Raw genomic sequence first — 17,833 nt, 5'->3', positions numbered from 1 at the left:
TAACCGCATACCATCTTTCTTTGTTTGTGTGCACTCCCTTTTTCAGTCATCTCGACCACGTTCCATGCTTTTACATATCCTAACTTCCAGGCCAATATTAAATTTCTTATTGGGTTTTAGCAATGCAACTAAAAACATGAGTGCGCACAAACAAGCTCCAGGATCTGTGAGAATCGAAGAGAAATGAAGATCAATATGCTTGGTTTAGAAGTCAAATCCAAGCTCAATGGCGTTCCCATCTACATCTGTAAAGCGATGCGCATTAAACAAAGATATCAAGTAATTTTTTTTTAATCGTAATCGGAGGTTCCATAAAGGCCACTGATCAGTTTGATGCGATTCCCTCTTGGAAGTTTGTGGTAATCATTTCTTCTAATGATATCTACGTTTTTTTTTCGTTTTTTTTAATCTTTTTTCCAAGGATAAGGGTGGTTTGAAGGCCAAAGGAGGACGCATGCAAGACACTCTTGAGGGAGAGGTGAGGGCAACGAGAATGCAAGGCACTTCTAAACTTTCCTCTTTTTTTTTTTTTTCAAAGCACTGGAGGCTAGGTGGAGTGTCACCTCTCACTCGTTCATGATCTTTGCGATCCGCTGCCTACCAGCCTCGATCTGTTCTAGCTCTTTTTCACTTCAACCACTTCTAGCGGACAGAGATTAGCTTACCAGTCATGTTATGACTTGTTATATTATTTTCAGATTGTTTTCTCGTCTTTTTTCTAGAAATTAACTTTAAAGGCCTTTGTATTGTCTTTTTACTTTAAACATGTAGCTACTTCTTGCTGATCTTTGTAAACTGTACGTATATAAGTCAATACAAATTATGGGACTGGAATCATAATTAGGTTATATTTTCTGATTTGTTTTTGTTTGTTGCAATGTAATATTTATTTGGGGATATTTGGTGGGGGTTTTTCTCCCGTATCTACCATACTTTTAATTATTTAGTAATCTTATATTTGAAGAAATTCATAAGCATAATTTATCTCATAAAACCGGTTCTACAAGAGATACTTGCTCATTTCTTATAAACATGTCCAAAACCTTGTCTACAGACAATATAAGATTATTCTTCAACACCCTCTCTCACGTGCTATCCAGTATTTTTTTCGGTCATTGTCACGGAGTAAGTAGTATGGGCCTCTTAATCGTGGTATTAGTCTACCACAGGAGAAATAGAAGCTCACACTACTTACCCCGTAACAAGGAACAGAAAAAAATATTGACCTACACGTGAGGGAGGGTATTATGTGTTGAGGAATAATCCCACATTGGTTGTGGATAAGGTCTTGGGCATGTTTATAAGCAATGAGCAATCCTCTCTTATACAACCGGTTTTATGAGATGAGTTAGGCTCATGAATTTCTTCATGATATCAGAGCCTGCCACAGGACGAATGTGGGCCCACACTACTTATCCCATGACAAGGACCAGAAAAAATACTGGCCTGCACGTGAGGGAGGGTGTTGAGGAATAATCCCACATTGGTTGTGGATAAGGTCTTGGGCATGTTTATAAGCAATGAGCAATCCTCTCTTATACAACCGGTTTTATGAGATGAGTTAGGCCCATAAATTTCATCATTATGGAATAATCTCACGTTGTCTCGAGATAAGATTTTGGACATGTTTATAAGGAATAAACAATTCTTTCTTATAAAATTAGTTTTATGAGATGAGTTATGCCATAAATTTCTTCAATTTTACCAAATTTTACAAGATCATATAAATCTCAAATAATTGGAGCCATTTGCCAATTGTGGGTATAATCATGTTGATTCTGAATAAGTATTCATCCCCAGCTAGCTAGCTCTCATTAAGGATAAAGACATTTTGCCACTGATGATGATTACTAGGCTGTGTTTATCCCAAATTATGTGCATTTCTTGCACCAAGACGACTAGTCATGTCATGTTTAATGAGACTTGCCATAGTTTGTGGCATGCAGATCAAGAAAACAGTTCTTTAATGCTATCTACTTTATGTGGAATCAGAGTATCAGATCATGCCATAACGTGCAACTTGTTGGCTTACTCATTATTTGTTTGATTATTGTGACATGATTATGTACTTATATATTAAAGAAAGGATTAGTGTAGATGTGGTAAAAAAAAACTCTGAATAAAATAAGCAGCTGCCATCCGCATTTGAAAATAGGACATGAGAGAGACACCCACATTTAATGGTCCCTATGTCCCATACATATAACCTTCCTTCATCTTTTTGGCATATAGGTCCACTTTTCCATCTGGGTAAAATAATTACATTACTTAACCTACGTATGAATTAAGAAACAGGTGGATCAACTCAGCCTCGTCTCACCTCAATAATATTAAAAGCTAGATATCATCGTTAAAAAACAAGACTACATATTTATACATTAAAAATAGGTAAATTTATTGGCAGAGTAGTGGCCCAAGGGTTTTTGGGTCACACCCAAATAGATTGTATGTACTAAGTCTTGGCATGAGTTCAAATCCGAATATGGATTCACCTTAATATATAGGCTCTTTCTATATGATCAGATTCCCAACGGATATGGTGTTATTATGGTTTCGTTTCTTCTTTTTTTTTTTAACGAGCCGGTATCCACATGTCCAATAGTGACCTTGTCCCAAATTTATTGATAAGGCCTTACTTGTGACAAAGGAATACCATAGTTACAAGCTAAGCATATGAGGAATTACAAGTAAGAACAATAAAGTCCTCTCAAATATAAACCAACAAAAGCAAAACACGAAAAAATAAATCTCCAAAAAGTCTAAACAAGCCTATCAGACGAAACACAGGTAAATCTAACGGGCCCAAGTAGATAAAAAAAACATGGTAAATAGGCCTCAAAAATTATAACAAATGGCGAGAAGACCCACCTTATCTATCTGAACAATACCTTTTAAAAACAAAGGAATTTGTTGCGCGGGGGTACCCCTCCCGGGTGAAAGTATCATTTTTGAAATAATATTTCTTCCCAATTCTCATTGCTTAGCTAGAAAATCTGCAACTTGATACGCTTCCCAAAATTGATGAATCACTCTAACATTAAGCCCCTCCATCCCGTTTGCTTCCTCAAACTTTTTTCCTCCAACAAAAAAGAAAATAAAACATAATTTAATAATGACAAATTTCCTCTAACGATGAAACCACTAATTGATGAAAGAGTAATATCGTGGTTCATTTTAAATTTTGTCTTTCTTAATTATAATTATTGATTTATATATTAATTACTTAGAATGTGTATCTTAATTCCTTTGAATGAATAAATTATAAACATAATTCCATTGAATATCTTTGTTAAACGAACAACTTGATTGCTTTAAGAGAATTCAATTAATGGAAGCTTTTTAAGGTCCGTGAGTATGGTTGTAGAAGGGTTTAAAGCTTCTCTAGCCCTTCCGGAAGGGTTTTAACTCAAGGGTTTGGAAGTAGCAAAGAGAGAAGAAGTGTTGGTTTTAGAAGGGTTTTAAGGTTCTCTTCTGATCCCAACAGTGGACCGTTAGATTCTCATGATTGCTCGCCGACTTGATTTCAAAATCCTCTGTGGAATAATACCCAGGCAACGGTCAAATAGCGTGATAGGCTTTCACTCACTCGAACATGGACGCCACCACCTGTTCGACCAAATTCTTAAGCCAGATACCGTCTTCATTAACCGTTCAATGCTCAACTATTTGCACAGAAACTTTCCATTTCAAGCTCTTGATATCTTCAAGAAGCAGTGTCAACTGGGTTTTGTGGGCAATGTTGATGAAGTTACTGTGGCGCTTGCTGTCAAGGCTTGTCGCAGAGACCCAAAACCCGGTGTCCAAATCCACGGGTTTGCTGTTTCTTCTGGGTTTATTTCGTTCATTACCGTCTCGAATTCTTTGATGAATATGTATTGTAAATCTGGACAGTTTGGAAAGGCTTTATGTATCTTTGAGAAGTTGATTGAACCAGATATTGTTTCTTGGAATACCATGCTCTCGGGGTTCCCAAAGAGTGAGGATGCGTTGGCTTTTGCTCTTCGGATGAACTTAAATGGGATTGCATTTGATCCCGTGACTTATTGTACAGTTCTTGCATTTTGTTCAGACGACGAAGGTTTTCTCTTCGGGTTGCAATTGCATTCGCTTGCAATCAAATTTGGATTTTATTGTGAAGTTTTTGTTGCAAATGCACTAATATCAATGTATTCAAGATGCGGGCAATTAATGGAAGCTAGGACAGTGTTTGATGAAATGCCAGAAAGGGATTTGGTCTCATGGAATGCAATCTTATCAGGGTATGCTCAGGAGGGAAATCACAGCTTAGAAGCGATTTTGGCTTTCATTAAAATGGTGAGAGAAGGGATAACGCTTGACCATGTATCATTTACTAGTGCAGTTTCGGCTTGTGGTCATGAAGTAACATTAGAGCTTGGGAGACAGATACACGGTTTGATTATAAAAAGAGGATATGAGAAACATGTTTCAGTTTGTAATGTTTTGATCTCAATGTATTCAAAATGTGAGGTCGTTGAAGATGCAAAATTGGTCTTTCAGATCATGAATGAACGCAATGTAGTCTCTTGGACTACGATGATTTCTTTCAATGACGAGGATGCTGTATCTCTCTTCAATGAGATGAGATTGGATGATGTATATCCAAATGATGTTACATTTATCGGATTAATCCATGCTATATCAATCAGGAACATGGTGGAAGAAGGCCAAATGGTTCATGGGTATTGTATAAAGACTAGCTTTTTTTCAGAACCAAATGTTTGCAATAGCCTCATTACCATGTATGCTAAGTTTGCAACCATGCACGACTCACTGAGGGTGTTTGAGGAGCTTGACTACAGGGAAACCATATCATGGAATGCTTTAATCTCTGGGTATGCTCAGAATGGGTTTTATCCAGAAGCCCTGTGCACGTTTCTTTCAGCAATCACCGAGTCCAAGCCAAACCAATATACATTTGGTAGTGTCTTGAGTGCAATTGGTGCTGCTGAGGATATTTCTTTAAAATACGGCCAGCGATGCCACTCTTATTTAATAAAACAAGGATTTGACTCTGACCCAATTGTGTCAGGAGCTCTTCTTGACATGTATGCAAAGCGTGGGAGCATTTGCGAGTCTGAAAAAGTCTTCACTGACACGCCCCAGAAAACTCAATTTGCTTGGACAGCAATTATTTCCGCCTATGCTAGACATGGAGACTATGAATCAGTGTTAAGATTCTTCAAGGAGATGGAGAGGGAAGGGGTAAGACCTGACTCAATCACTTTCCTTTCTGTACTTACCGCATGTGGTAGGAAGGGGATGGTTGTTGTGGGCCATCAGCTCTTCAACTCTATGGTTGAAGAATATAAAATTGAACCATCCCCAGAGCATTATTCTTGTATGGTGGATATGTTTGGCCGAGCAGGAAGATTGGAGGATGCAGAGAACTTGGTCGGCCAGATTCCGGGACAGCCAGGATTGTCTGTGCTGCAGAGCTTGCTTGGGGCTTGCAGGATGCATGGGAATGTGAAGATGGGGGAGAGGATAGCTGATGCTTTGATGGAGATGGAGCCAATGGGATCAGGTTCATATGTATTGATGTCCAACTTGTACGCGGAGAAGGGGCAATGGGAAAAGGTGGCAAAAATAAGGAAAGGGATGAGAGAAAGAGGGGTGAAGAAGGTAATAGGGTTCAGTTGGGTGGATGCTAGTGATGCTGGTAGTTCCTTGTATTTGCACAGGTTCTCATCAGGTGACATGTCCCACCCACAATCTGAGGAGATATGTAGAATGGCTGAATGCATAGGATTAGAAATGAAGGCTTTGAGAGACAGCGAGAGAATGGGAGGAAGGGAGAGAGAGCATGCATTCCTTGGACTTGGAGCCCTTGAACATGGAGGGTCAATTTTTTACATATAATTATTTACTTGAGTTTTTTTTATTTACTTTAGTTTTTTTTTTTTTTAAGAAGAGGACGGAACCCCAATTTTATTGATTTCCATCATTTGTGACAGAAGAAAACTGTGATTACAAACACGACACATGGAAAGTACATATAAACTAAGAATTTAAAAACCTAAGCATCAAAACCATTATATTCATATAGAGTACACAGCCTTAAGAAATACACTTAACCTAAATCCAAACAAGCCAAAGAGGGAAACCTGCAAAAATCTCTTAAGACACTTAACCCAAATCCGAACAAGTCAAAGAGAGGAACTTGCAAAAATCTAAACACACAAGAAAAAAGAGATAAGCAAATAACGTGAAAATTACCAGGCACAAACCTTACGAGATTCTTAGGTAGGGCATACCCAATTATTTACTTGAGTTTATGCATACATTTGATTGAAATGAAGAAAGTGGTTAATTGAAATCAGTGCACGATGGCTATATTGAATCATGAAAACTAATATCAAATTGGAGGGGGAAGCTTATGGGGAGACAATTAAATAACAGGAGAAAAAAAGAAAACGTGAGCGGCAGGATTCGAACCTGCGCGGGCAGAGCCCACATGATTTCTAGTCATGCCCGATAACCACTCCGGCACGCCCACTTCGATGTCAAAGGGTCCTAACCCATTATCATGTAATTACGATAGAACAATAAGCATTATTTTTCAGAAAAAAATGAAAGCATACGTGGAAATTTGTTAAGTTGAAACGTGTTTTCATTTAAAGTATATAAAAAAATTAAGGAAAATTATATATGCCGCCTAAATTTGTCCCCTTAATTTGACTGTTTATGTATTTTATTTTATTTTATTTTTTATTTATTTTATGGTTAAGGAATTGACTATTAATGTATTGGTATTTTTTAGTTTTTAAAAATATTTAAAGATGTTTTAAAAAGATTTAAAATAAAAGGCAAAAAAAAAATACAATTTGCACTAGGCGCACACCAAGTGGGCAAACTTGAGTGAAATAGTAGCACTACAAAAAATTAATGGATCAAATTAACTCACATTGCAACAGGTTATTTTTTTAGGGAAAAAATATATCAGAATTTGAGAAAAGCACAACCAAAAAGAGTGTAAATTATTCAAAGTAACATTACTTGAGAAATTCCTTTGGAATGGTAGTCTTCTCTCTCTATTCCGTTAGAGGAAAGAGAGGAAAAGTGGGTAGCACTATACCCCAGGAAGATTCTAACGGCTTGTGGCAGAGCGGGGTGTATGGTGGCACAAGGGTAGTGTAAGGTGGTCCTCTCGGCAATGCAGGGTGGCAGAAAGATTCAAGGGGAAGACTCTGCATCAACTCTCGGTGGATTGAGGGAGGTTTTTGTTGGTGGTACATAAGAAAGGTGTTGGAGGAAGTAGAGAATGGAGACGATGGAAAATCTGGAGAAACAATGGGATAAGCTTAGGCTAACCGATGAAGAAAAAATGAATGTAGAGCTAGATGAAGATTTACCCGAGGAAATAAGGAGCAAAGGAGAACGTAGTCTAGTTGGAAAACTGTGGTTAGAGAGGAAGATAAGTTCTGGAGTGTTGGAATCCACAATGGCCAAGGTGTGGAAACTCAATAGGGCAGCCAAGTTTTTAGAGGTAGAAATGAATATGTTTGTCATTACATTTGCAAACCATGCAGACATACAGAGAGTGTGGGAAAGGAAGCCGTGGTTGTTTGATAATCAGTTGATGGTGCTCAAGGTGTTTGATGGATTCACGCCTCCAATGAAGATATGATTTGATCGTGAAGAGCTATGGGTGCATATGTACAACTTGCCTCTGGCTTTCATGACCAAATAGAGAGGAGAAAAGTCGGGAAACACAGTGGGGAAGGTGATGGACATCAATGTGAAGGGAAATGGAAGTGGCTGAGGAAACTATCTAAGGGTTTTTATAGAAATGGACCTCACAAGCCTCTAGCGAGGGGAAGAACCATCTCAACTCAGGGCAATAGCTTGTGGATCCCATTCAGGTATGAAAAACTGCCATTTCTTTGCTTCTCATGTGGTAGAATCATATATGATTCCAAGGGTTGCAGTGAGAAAGAGGTGAATTATGATTACAGTGGAGTTAACAGAACAATGGGGTCTTGGAGGGTGGAGGTAGAGGAAGAGGTGGAGTCGAGCTATAATGAAGGGAAGGAGGAATTGAGAGAAGAAAAAAGGATGATGCAGGTGGAGGTTAATGCTACTGAAGGGGTTGAAAAGAATTTGAGTGAAGGGGCAGAGGAATCTAGGGGTGATAGTGATCTTAAGGTCACTGATGGGGATATGAAGTCTGAGGAGGTTGTGAAGGAAACACAAGGTATTGAGGCAAGTTCGAAAGAAAAAATGAGAGTGGAGGAGGTTGTGAAAGAAACTCAGATAAATGATATAGTTTCAATGGAAAAGGTGAGGGTGGAGGAGGATGAGGTATTAAAGGTTATGTTCAAAAAAAGGAAATCCTGAAAAAGAAAGGCTCGGGTTGTGGGTAAAAGGAGTGTAAGTTTGAGCTATTTTGTAGCAACTAAAAGGCCTTGTGAGGGAGAGCGGAGTGGCATAAAGGGGGTATGGGAAAAAAGAAGCAAAAATTTTCTATAAAATGGGAATGAGAGTTACAAGAAGGATTGGCGGAGGCTGTTAAATAGCCCCGCCAAGTATTATGAAAATACTAAGTTGGAACTGCCGAGGGCTTGGCAACTCTCGAACAGTTCAAAATCTCTACTGTTTGGTAGAGGAAAAGTTGCCTAGTGTGGTGTTTGTGATGGAAACTAAAATGAGGACAAATAGATTGGAAGGCATAAGAAGAAGGTTGAGAATGGCAGGCTGCTTTGGGGTGGAATTGAATGGTAGAGGGGATGGTTTAGTGTTGTTTTGGAAAGATGAGGGAATGGTGAAAATATTGAATTTTACACAAAGACATATAAGTGCGTGGGTATGTGACAATGAAGGGGGGGAAATGGCTCTTAATAGGGTTTTATGGGCAACCCGAGGCTAGCAAGAGGCTTGAAATTTGTTAACTTCTCTCAAGCCTGCCCATGATAAGGGATGGTGTGTAATTGGTGACTTTAATGAAATACTCACCAATGATGAAAAGGAAGGCAGACGACCTAGAGGAGATAATTTGATGAACAACTTTAGGAATGCTTTGGAGGATGGAGGGTTATCTGATCTAAGGTGGAAATGAGACAAATTCACTTGGAGTAATAGGCATGGGGATGACACTTTTACAAAAGAAAGACTGGATAGAGTGGTTGCTAACAAAATTTGGTTTGCGACCCATAAGGAGATTAATGTGGAGACTTTAGTTGCTAGAAGCTCAGACCATAGACCGGTACTTTTGAGCTGCTCACAAACAAATGGGATTGAAATATATGGTGGCAGAGATTTCAAGTATGAGGCATGGTGGGCTACAGAAACAGACTGTGAACAAGTGGTGAGGGAGGGCTGGAAGAAAACAGACTTTGGAAGATGACCTTTTGAGAAATTGAAGAGGTTGATTGATGGGTGTACAGGGTCTTTGAAGAGGTGGAGCAAAAGCCTATGGAGGAATAAAGTGAAAGAGATCAATGAAAAATCTAAGGCTTTAAAGCTTCTACAGGTGGATGAAGGGAGCCATAATATTTCTGAGTCAGAAAAACTCAAAAAGAGTTGGATGATTTGCTTGAGTAGGAGGATTTGAAGTGGAGACAAAAGGCTAAAAGACATTGGTACAAACATGGAAATAGAAACACTAAATATTTTCATGCTTATGCCAATGAGAGGAGGAGGAAAAATAGGATTGTTCAGATCCACAATGAGCAAAGATGCAAGCTGACTAGAAGGAAGGATATAGAAGAAGTTTTTATGGTTATTTTGAGAAGTTGTTCTTTTCTTCATAATCATCCCAAGAGGAGTTAAATGATTGCCTTAGGGCAATGAAGCCAAGAGTGATTGATGAGATGAATGAAAGCTTCTCAAAAGAATTCTATAAAGCTGAAATTGAATTGGCAGTCAAACAAATAGCCCCATTGAAATCTCTTGGACTAGATGGTTTAGGGGCTTGCTTCTACCAGAATCATTAGAATATTGTGGGTGATAAGGTGTGTGAAGCTGTCTTGAATTTCTTAAATGGTGGAAGGATAGATAGAATGACAAACTACACCTACAAAGCCCTTATTCCTAAGGTTAAAAATCCAGGTGTGGTTAGTGATTACAGACCTATCAGTCAATGCAACGTGGTCTATAAAATTGCTTCTAAAGTCTTGGCTAACAGATTTAAGAAGGTGTTAGTAATGGTTATTTTCCCAACAGAGTGCATTCATCTCAGGAAGGCTGATTGCTTATAACATTATAGTGGCCTATGAGGCCCTCCATGCTATGAAGACTAGATTAAAAGGCAAGGTTGGATCTATTGCTATCAAGTTGGACATGTCTAAAACTTATGATAGGATTGAATGGTGTTACCTAGAGGCTGTTATGAAACAGCTTGGGTTTTGTGAAAAATTGATAAATCTTATCATTGAATGTGTGTCAACACAGAGCTACTCAGTCTTAATTAATGGCAAGCCAAGGAGGAGAATTGTTCCAAAGAGAGGCTTGAGACAATGGGATCCCATTTCTCCTTATCTGATCTTGGTATGTGCAGAAGGATTGAGCTCTTTGCTCAATGTTTCTGATGCAAGTGGCCTTACAAGAGGTGTGACTATGGCAAGAGGAGTCACTAAGATAAATCATTTGCTTTTTACATATGATTATGTCCTATTTGATAGGGCAAAAGATGAGGAATGTCAGAAGCTTATGGAACTACTAAATATCTATGAGAGGGCCTCGGGTCAATTTCTGAATAAGGAAAAAACATACGTTTTCTTTAGCTCAAATACAAAGGATGATGACATGACCTTAATTTTGAAGGAATGGGGATCTGTGGCCTGTGGATGTTATGAAAAATACCTTGGTTTACCCTTTATGGTTGGAAGATCCAAATAAAACTCTTTTAAAAGTATAAAAGATAGGATATGGTAGAAAATTAATTATTGGAATAACAAGTATATGTCACCTGCTGGTAGAGAAGTATTAATCAAGGCTGTGTTGCAAGCAATACCTACCTATACGATGAATGTTTTTAAATTGCCTAAGAACCTATGTAAAGAGTTTAACAGCATGTTATCTAGGTTCTGGTGGGGTAGTGCAGAGGGGGAAAAGAAGATCCAATGGCAAAGTTGGGAAAACATAGGGATTCAGAAATTAAAAGGAGGTATGGGATTTAGGGATATTGAAAACTTTAATACAACTTTATTGACCAAACAAGCACGGAGGTTTCTGCAATTTCCTAATTCTTTGGCATCCACCATATTTGGAGAGAAGTATTATAAAACAAAACGCCTGCTGGATGCTAGTTTGGGTAATTATCTCTATTTAATTTAGATGAGTATTTAGGGTTCTTTGAACTTGCTTAAAGAGGGGTTGAGGTGGAGAGTAGGAAATGGGAAGAGCATCAATTTGTGGGGTCACAAGTGGCTTAATTCTCCATCATTATTCAGTGTTCCATCTCCTATTAAGATTCTTAACAGCAATGCAAAGGTCTGTGATTTATTGAATTATGATGGAAATGGGTGGAATGAGAAATTGGTGAGAGAAATCTTCATTAAGGAGGAAGTAGATATGATTTGTAGCATCAGTTTGAGTAAGTTAGGCTCAGATGACATAATGATTTGGTGGCCTTCTAATAAGGGATCTTTCACTGTGAGGAGTGCTTACTTTGTAGAGCAAAGCAGAAAAAGATCCCTTAAAGGTGAAACCTCTAGAGAATGTGAAAATGATAAGAAATTGAAGAGTATTTGGAGATTGAAGGTTCCAGGAGGAACCAAAGCTTTCCTATGGAAAATGAGGAATGACCTACTAGCTACAACGAAGAACCTGTGGAAGAGGAAATTGGTGGAAATTGCAATCTATCCAACATGTGGTCAAGATGAGGAGACAGCTATGCATGTGGTATGGTAATGCCCAGCGGCAAGAGATGTATGGGCAGTATCTTTTAGAGCTGCTAAAAAATGGTCCAGTGCAAAAGATAATTTTCTACTGTTATGGGATAAATTCATGGACAAATTGTCTGATGTGGAGCTAGAACTTGCTGCTGTACTAATGCGCATGTTATGGATAAAAAATTCCTTTATCTTTGAAGATAAATTCAAGGACACTGAGAGCTTGGTTAGAACAACCAAGACAACTCTTGATGACTTTCGAGATGTTCAAGGAAATGAAAAGGGTCAAGAATTTTCAGTGTCAAATGAGGCAAGAGGGGGTGAAAGAGCTAATCATAGGTGGATAAAACCTATTCAAGGTTTCATCAAGGCAAATTGGGATGCTTCCCTTAGTAAATACAGCTTGGGATTAGACATAGTCTTGAGAGATGATAAAGGAGATATCATAGCTTGTGCTTGTTACAAAAGGAACCCAGTACAAGATCTTGTGGAGGCTGAAATTGTGGCTCTTTGGTATGCAGTGAAGCTGTGTAATTCACTTGGTTTCAACAGAGTAATCTTAGAAGGAGATGCTGAAGTGGTGGTAAAAGCAGTCCATAGTGAGGAGGAGAATCTTTCCTCTATTGGCCATGTTATAGAAGATGTCAAGATTGTTTTGAAGGAGAGAAGAGCTTGGAGAGTGCAGCATGTCCAAAGAGAAGGGAACAAGGTGGCTCATTTGTTAGCAAAGAATTCTTTTAAGTTTGATCAAGAGATGATATGGGTAGAGCAATGTCCAGAATTTATATCTTTACAAGTTTTAAAGATGCAAATTGTATTGATTCAAGTTCTGTTAATTGAAATATATGAGGTTTTGATTCAAAAAAAAAAAAAGTGTTTGTAAATTGTAAGCTTCAAATCTTTGCCAGGTCAGCCGGAGACACGTAGATCGGTACATACTGAAGACAGAGTAGCATTGTCCTTTCTTAGAAGGGCATATCCAAACTAATTTTCCAGAATTATAATTATCAGGCAGCACCAAACAACGGTCTTCAACCTTCTGGGTCGATCAAACCACCACACCATCAAGATGTCAAATCTTAATAGAGCTCATTCCTTGGGTGGGATTTACAAGAGGCAGGACTACAGGCATATGTGGGAATAATAGTAGAGAACTTGACCAAACAGCTTTGTGTAACACAAAGTCCCAACGTCCTTGATCAAAGAGTTTTCTTGGCTTAATTTCTATTCGAATGCGAGTGAAAACTCGAACTTGTCACCAAAGTCCAAAAAATGAAACACCAACTTCTAGTTGACAAAACTCAAACCAATATCCAGTACGGTAGATAATAATAAAAGCTTAGTTCAAGATCATTGGAATAATACCATAGTACATAAAAGAAACCAAAAAGAAAAAGTACAGAAAAAAGAGAACAAGTTGGGCAATTTCAACTGCAGGCAACAATCAAATAAAATTACATCAAACTTGTTGTAACATTAGTTTAAATATCATTCCTGCAAATTGCTCACAAATATAATTTTAAGAGTACTTGCTCACATCGCATAGAAGTAAAAATCTTAATTAAGACACTCATGGCACAACTTCATCAGTCAAAGCCTCTAAAGGAGCGACCAATGTGATCCAAGAAGCCCATCATACCGAACACGCACTCCATTGCACTTCATATCAAAAGCTTCTCAATGGCATCCTGTATTTCACAACCAAAATCTCAGAATCCATGGCCAAATTCAACAAAGAAAAGCACACAACATTTATTGGATATAACACAATATCAGAAGGCAATCAGTACAATAAGCACCTTGAGTTGTTGTATTTGGGATTTCAATTGGCTTCCCTCATTAGTTGTTACAGAACAGGCAATAACAGGCCGGGTCACTCCACAAGCTCGTCCAAGTGCTTGCTTTGAAGGGACGAACACATAGGGCACATTCTGCCAAATTGAAAAACAAAAAAGTTACATGGATCTGAATGGAAAGAAAACAGGGGAAACAATCTACTTATATGGTAGCTATAAAATCCTAAAACTCACTTCTTGCTTTTCAGCTTTCATTTGAAGGAAATAAAAATAGTACATGAAGGTCAAGTTCCATGTTCTTGCCATGAAAGAACAGTGGGAAGAGGGATGCATAAGAGCAAGTGTTTCATAGCTCAAACAGAGGTAACAGCCTCAGCACAAGCTGAACAAGAAAGGGATCCAAACTTCTTCCTTAGTCACATGACCAGGATGGCAGTGCTATTAATATATTATTGATCAATACTACTACAGTTCACATATGGTAGGTGCCAGACACTTCATGAATTATTTGACTTTGTAAAGATTCCAGTGCCAAAGTTTCTAGAATCAACAGAATATAGCAAACTGTATTGCATCTAAATATCATAAAAAAATCAGAGTTCCCTACCAATGCATGGCATTAGTCACAGAAAACATCCATCTATATGAAAATCAAACAACCCCAGGGGCCAACAATATATTAGTTTTGTTATTTATACAGCAAATGCAAATAAGACAAATTAATAGTTTGGTTACCTATAAAGCTCATGAAAGCATCCAAAATATAAGAGAAGTTAGCTGCTATGAATACAAAGCAAAGGCTAAAGATGCAGACCAGACAACTCAAACATGCAAGAGTCACAAATATGGTAGTCAAGAAACGTGCAAACCAGACAACCCAGCATTGACAATTTTTCTTTTATCAGTAAGTCCAGCATTGACAAACTTGCTTTCAAAAACAGAAATTTCCAGCACACAATATAGAATATTGGCTTCAAAATGGATATATTGCCAAAGCCCCCACCATTCACCTTGTATCAATAATAGTCTATCTTAATGGACATACTACCCATTACTGGCTCAATTTACAAGCAAGATACTTGGAGACTAAATTATTGAGAAATGAGATGAGCTGAAATATAGCTTGTCACAATTCCAATGACCTTGCAACCTGGTCGCACTAACCCTACAAAGGTTGAGTTTTGGGGTTCAAGCTGTCATAGCTGTGAGAAATAGTGCAACTGCAATTCGTACTCTATTGTTAGACCAAGCTATAAAAAATATATAGCATATATAAAATATTAAGGACTGTCATTTGCCCCATGGTTTAATCTGAAACAACACACACTCATGGGAGAAAAGCTGAAGAGAGGAGAGAATGAGGGGGAGGGAAGGGAAGCAGGTAAAGGCAGAATAGAATTTAAAGATTGAAAAATAGACATCATAATTGAAAACATTTTCCAACTACTTTCCCTCCAAATTTACCCAAACAATCGAAAACATAAAACATGACAAACACAATCAATTAAATTGGAATTGCATCTCATTACAGGCACTTGACCAAATGTAATCCACCAACTGATCCGATTTTCCAAGTAAACAATAATTACTATGTGAAGTAAAATTCACCATCAAACAAAATTATATTAACAGGCAAAACAGGAAGAGTATAAACAGGTGAAATTTAATAGGCGCGTAACAAAACAAATACACAAAGCTAACTCCACCTAAAACCAAGATATATCGAACATTAAAATCTTATATGAGTATGTTTATTCAAGGAAGTGATTAAGGGAATGAAAAATACCTTATCTTCAGCAAGCAGTGGAAGATGGAGAAGGATCTCAAGAGGCTCGGTGTCAGCAGCCATCACTATGAACTCAGAAATACCCCTGTTCAGTGTTTTTGTGGCTGAAATCCCATTAAGAAAACATAAACAACGTCAATAAAACAAAAGAAAATTGACCCAAGAACTAAATAGAAAACTCATCGTTTGTTTAGAACCTTATTGTTTCATTCGAATAATCAAAAATCATCTACAAGTTTATGTTTTTCTAGAAAGGGGATAAACCACGCTCCTTGAAGAGCAAAACAAACCACTATCAATCTGTAATTGGGGTTGGAAAGCAGAGACCTTCATTGGCGCCCTTCTTGAGCTGCTTGTAGTTGGCAGCTTGTTGAACAAGATCCATTATTGTGATTGTGAGCTGCGCATCGGCCAAGGGATACGCTTTTGGATTGACTGCCTCCCCTGTCTGCAAAGAACATACAACAGCAACACGCATAATGAACGAATAATGAAAATAATCAAACCCATAAGAGTGTGTGTGTGTGTGTGTGTGTGTGTGTGTGTGTGTGAGAGAGAGAGAGAGTACCATTTTAGTGCGGATGATTCGAGGGAGAAGAGGGGGGGGGGGGCTAGGGTTTTTGCCTACACGGTAAAGGGGGAACACAGAGATTAGGGTTTAAGGGGAAGTGATGGCAGCTGCAACAACATTCGTAGAGATGATATATATACACGCCGAGAGAGAGATAAATCATCTTACAATACGACGTTGTTTTCCAATCCTATAGCTAGAAGGCTGTGGGAATAAGCTTTTTTGGGTTGACACTTGAATGATTTTGGGCTTTGGGCCTAAGCCAGCCAGCCAGATGAGGCTTTAATGAACAAATCTGTACACATGAGGCCTAAAGCCCTACCAGCCCATACATAGTTTAAGAACATTTTTTATTTTGATATTACAGTTGTAATTTAAACGAACCGATTTGTTTATAATCGGCCTTCGATTCGTTTAATAAACTAATATTATTACATAAACTTCATATTTATTATTTTTATAATATTATTTTAAAAGACTAAACTCATGTAATTTACTGTGTTGAAATTACGAGTACAATATGGTCGAGATAATGGTTCTTGAGGCTGAAACCATTCACAATATGGAAAAAGTAAAATATATATTTCCGACTCCGTACATAAAATATGTTATGTGCAAGAGTATTGCCACGTCAATAATGATGATTGTTGAGTAATCAATGATTGCCAAGTGTGTTATGTTATCGAGGGATGCTATATATAATCGTAGAATATGTAAACGTCATATAATATTTTAAAAAAATGTGAAGTTTATTATTAAAAAGTTAATTTTTTTATATACATTTCGTATTTCTTCATTTTTTTCAAAACGATAACATAACATTTCACTTTCTGCAATTACAAAATATTATTTCTCTAATCTACTAGTCAAAACCTAGAACAAAGTTGTGGAAAAGGCCAACTACGTTAAAAAGTTTGGACTAGACTCTAAGATTCTTTGTAGATATTTAAAATATCTCAGTATGTATATCTGTAAATAGTAGTGAAATAATTTTTAAATTAAAATATTTTATTGAATTTTGAAAAATAAGAAAGAAAAAGTTGAATAAAGATATTATAAAATTAAAAAAAATGTTTGAATATAATTTTTATTTTAAAAATTAGTATTTTTTTATATTTTATTTAAAAGTTTAGAAAAATTGTAGTGATTAGATAAAAAAAATAAAAATTAAAAATTAAAAAATATTTTATGTTTAAGTAATATTTAAAAAAATATTAAAAATATTTGAGAATAATTATGTGGTCAAACATACCTTAATTATTGAGGATCATGTGGTGGCACTTCAAATTCCAAGGCCTCATGAGTCGTGTATGGCATCTTCTTGATTCCCATGTAAGGCAAAGGCAATCACATATTCACGAGTGGTGACATTGGAGTCCACCCAACACGGCTGATCTATTCCATTCAACGTGTGGCACACAACATGTTTGAAACATTTCACAAAAATCTCATTTCCACGTATACTTTCCGAGTCGGTACTGAACAGAAATATCAATTTTATTCCAATCTTATGGCACCGAAGTCTCAACAAAATACACACTCACTACTACTTTCATGCCTTACGATTTCTGGATACCCGACAATACGTAAATACTATATATAACTCGGAATTTTGGTAGTGTCTGTCTACGAAGATTGCTGCATATTTGGAAGAAGAAAACTCATGTTTGCAATTATAGAGTACGTAAGCGTCGGGCACTCATTTAAAAAAAAAAGTAAACATAAGATCTATATTTTTTATTTTTTAATAACAGACCTTATATTTATTTTTAAAAAAATAAGTGATACTTACACAACTCATAACTATATTTAACATTACTCTTAAAAG

The 17,833-nt window shown here is 37.2% G+C and overlaps 3 protein-coding genes and 1 non-coding gene across 4 annotated transcripts; 2 read left to right on the top strand and 2 right to left on the bottom strand.

The window, feature by feature from the left end:
• Positions 1-3,397: 3,397 nt before the first annotated feature.
• LOC109006246 (pentatricopeptide repeat-containing protein At4g32430, mitochondrial) lies at positions 3,398-5,886 on the top strand. The gene has a single exon (XM_018985461.2). It carries the CDS (start codon positions 3,502-3,504, stop codon positions 5,878-5,880), a length of 2,379 nt encoding a protein of 792 aa, XP_018841006.2. The 5' UTR covers positions 3,398-3,501; the 3' UTR covers positions 5,881-5,886.
• Positions 5,887-6,435: 549 nt separating this feature from the next.
• TRNAS-AGA lies at positions 6,436-6,517 on the bottom strand. The gene has a single exon. It is a non-coding gene; the product is annotated as a tRNA-Ser (tRNA).
• Positions 6,518-11,967: 5,450 nt separating this feature from the next.
• Positions 11,968-12,805, top strand: LOC109006208. The gene is made up of 2 exons (XM_018985418.2): positions 11,968-12,666; positions 12,761-12,805. The coding sequence occupies exons 1-2, from the start codon at positions 11,968-11,970 to the stop codon at positions 12,803-12,805; spliced, it is 744 nt and encodes a 247-aa protein (XP_018840963.2).
• Positions 12,806-13,153: 348 nt separating this feature from the next.
• On the bottom strand, positions 13,154-16,122 carry LOC109006247 (NHP2-like protein 1). The gene is made up of 5 exons (XM_035684376.1): positions 16,003-16,122; positions 15,762-15,882; positions 15,435-15,538; positions 13,652-13,783; positions 13,154-13,540 (listed from the first exon to the last, which is right to left on the bottom strand). Exons 1-5 carry the CDS (start codon positions 16,003-16,005, stop codon positions 13,514-13,516), a joined length of 387 nt encoding a protein of 128 aa, XP_035540269.1. The 5' UTR covers positions 16,006-16,122; the 3' UTR covers positions 13,154-13,513.
• Positions 16,123-17,833: the final 1,711 nt, after the last annotated feature.

This window comes from Juglans regia, chromosome 1 (assembly GCF_001411555.2).
Source record: "Juglans regia cultivar Chandler chromosome 1, Walnut 2.0, whole genome shotgun sequence".
NCBI classification, from domain to species: Eukaryota; Viridiplantae; Streptophyta; class Magnoliopsida; order Fagales; family Juglandaceae; genus Juglans; species Juglans regia.
The sequence above is the reverse complement of the archived record's forward strand: the minus strand, read 5'-3'. Positions and strand labels throughout refer to the sequence as shown.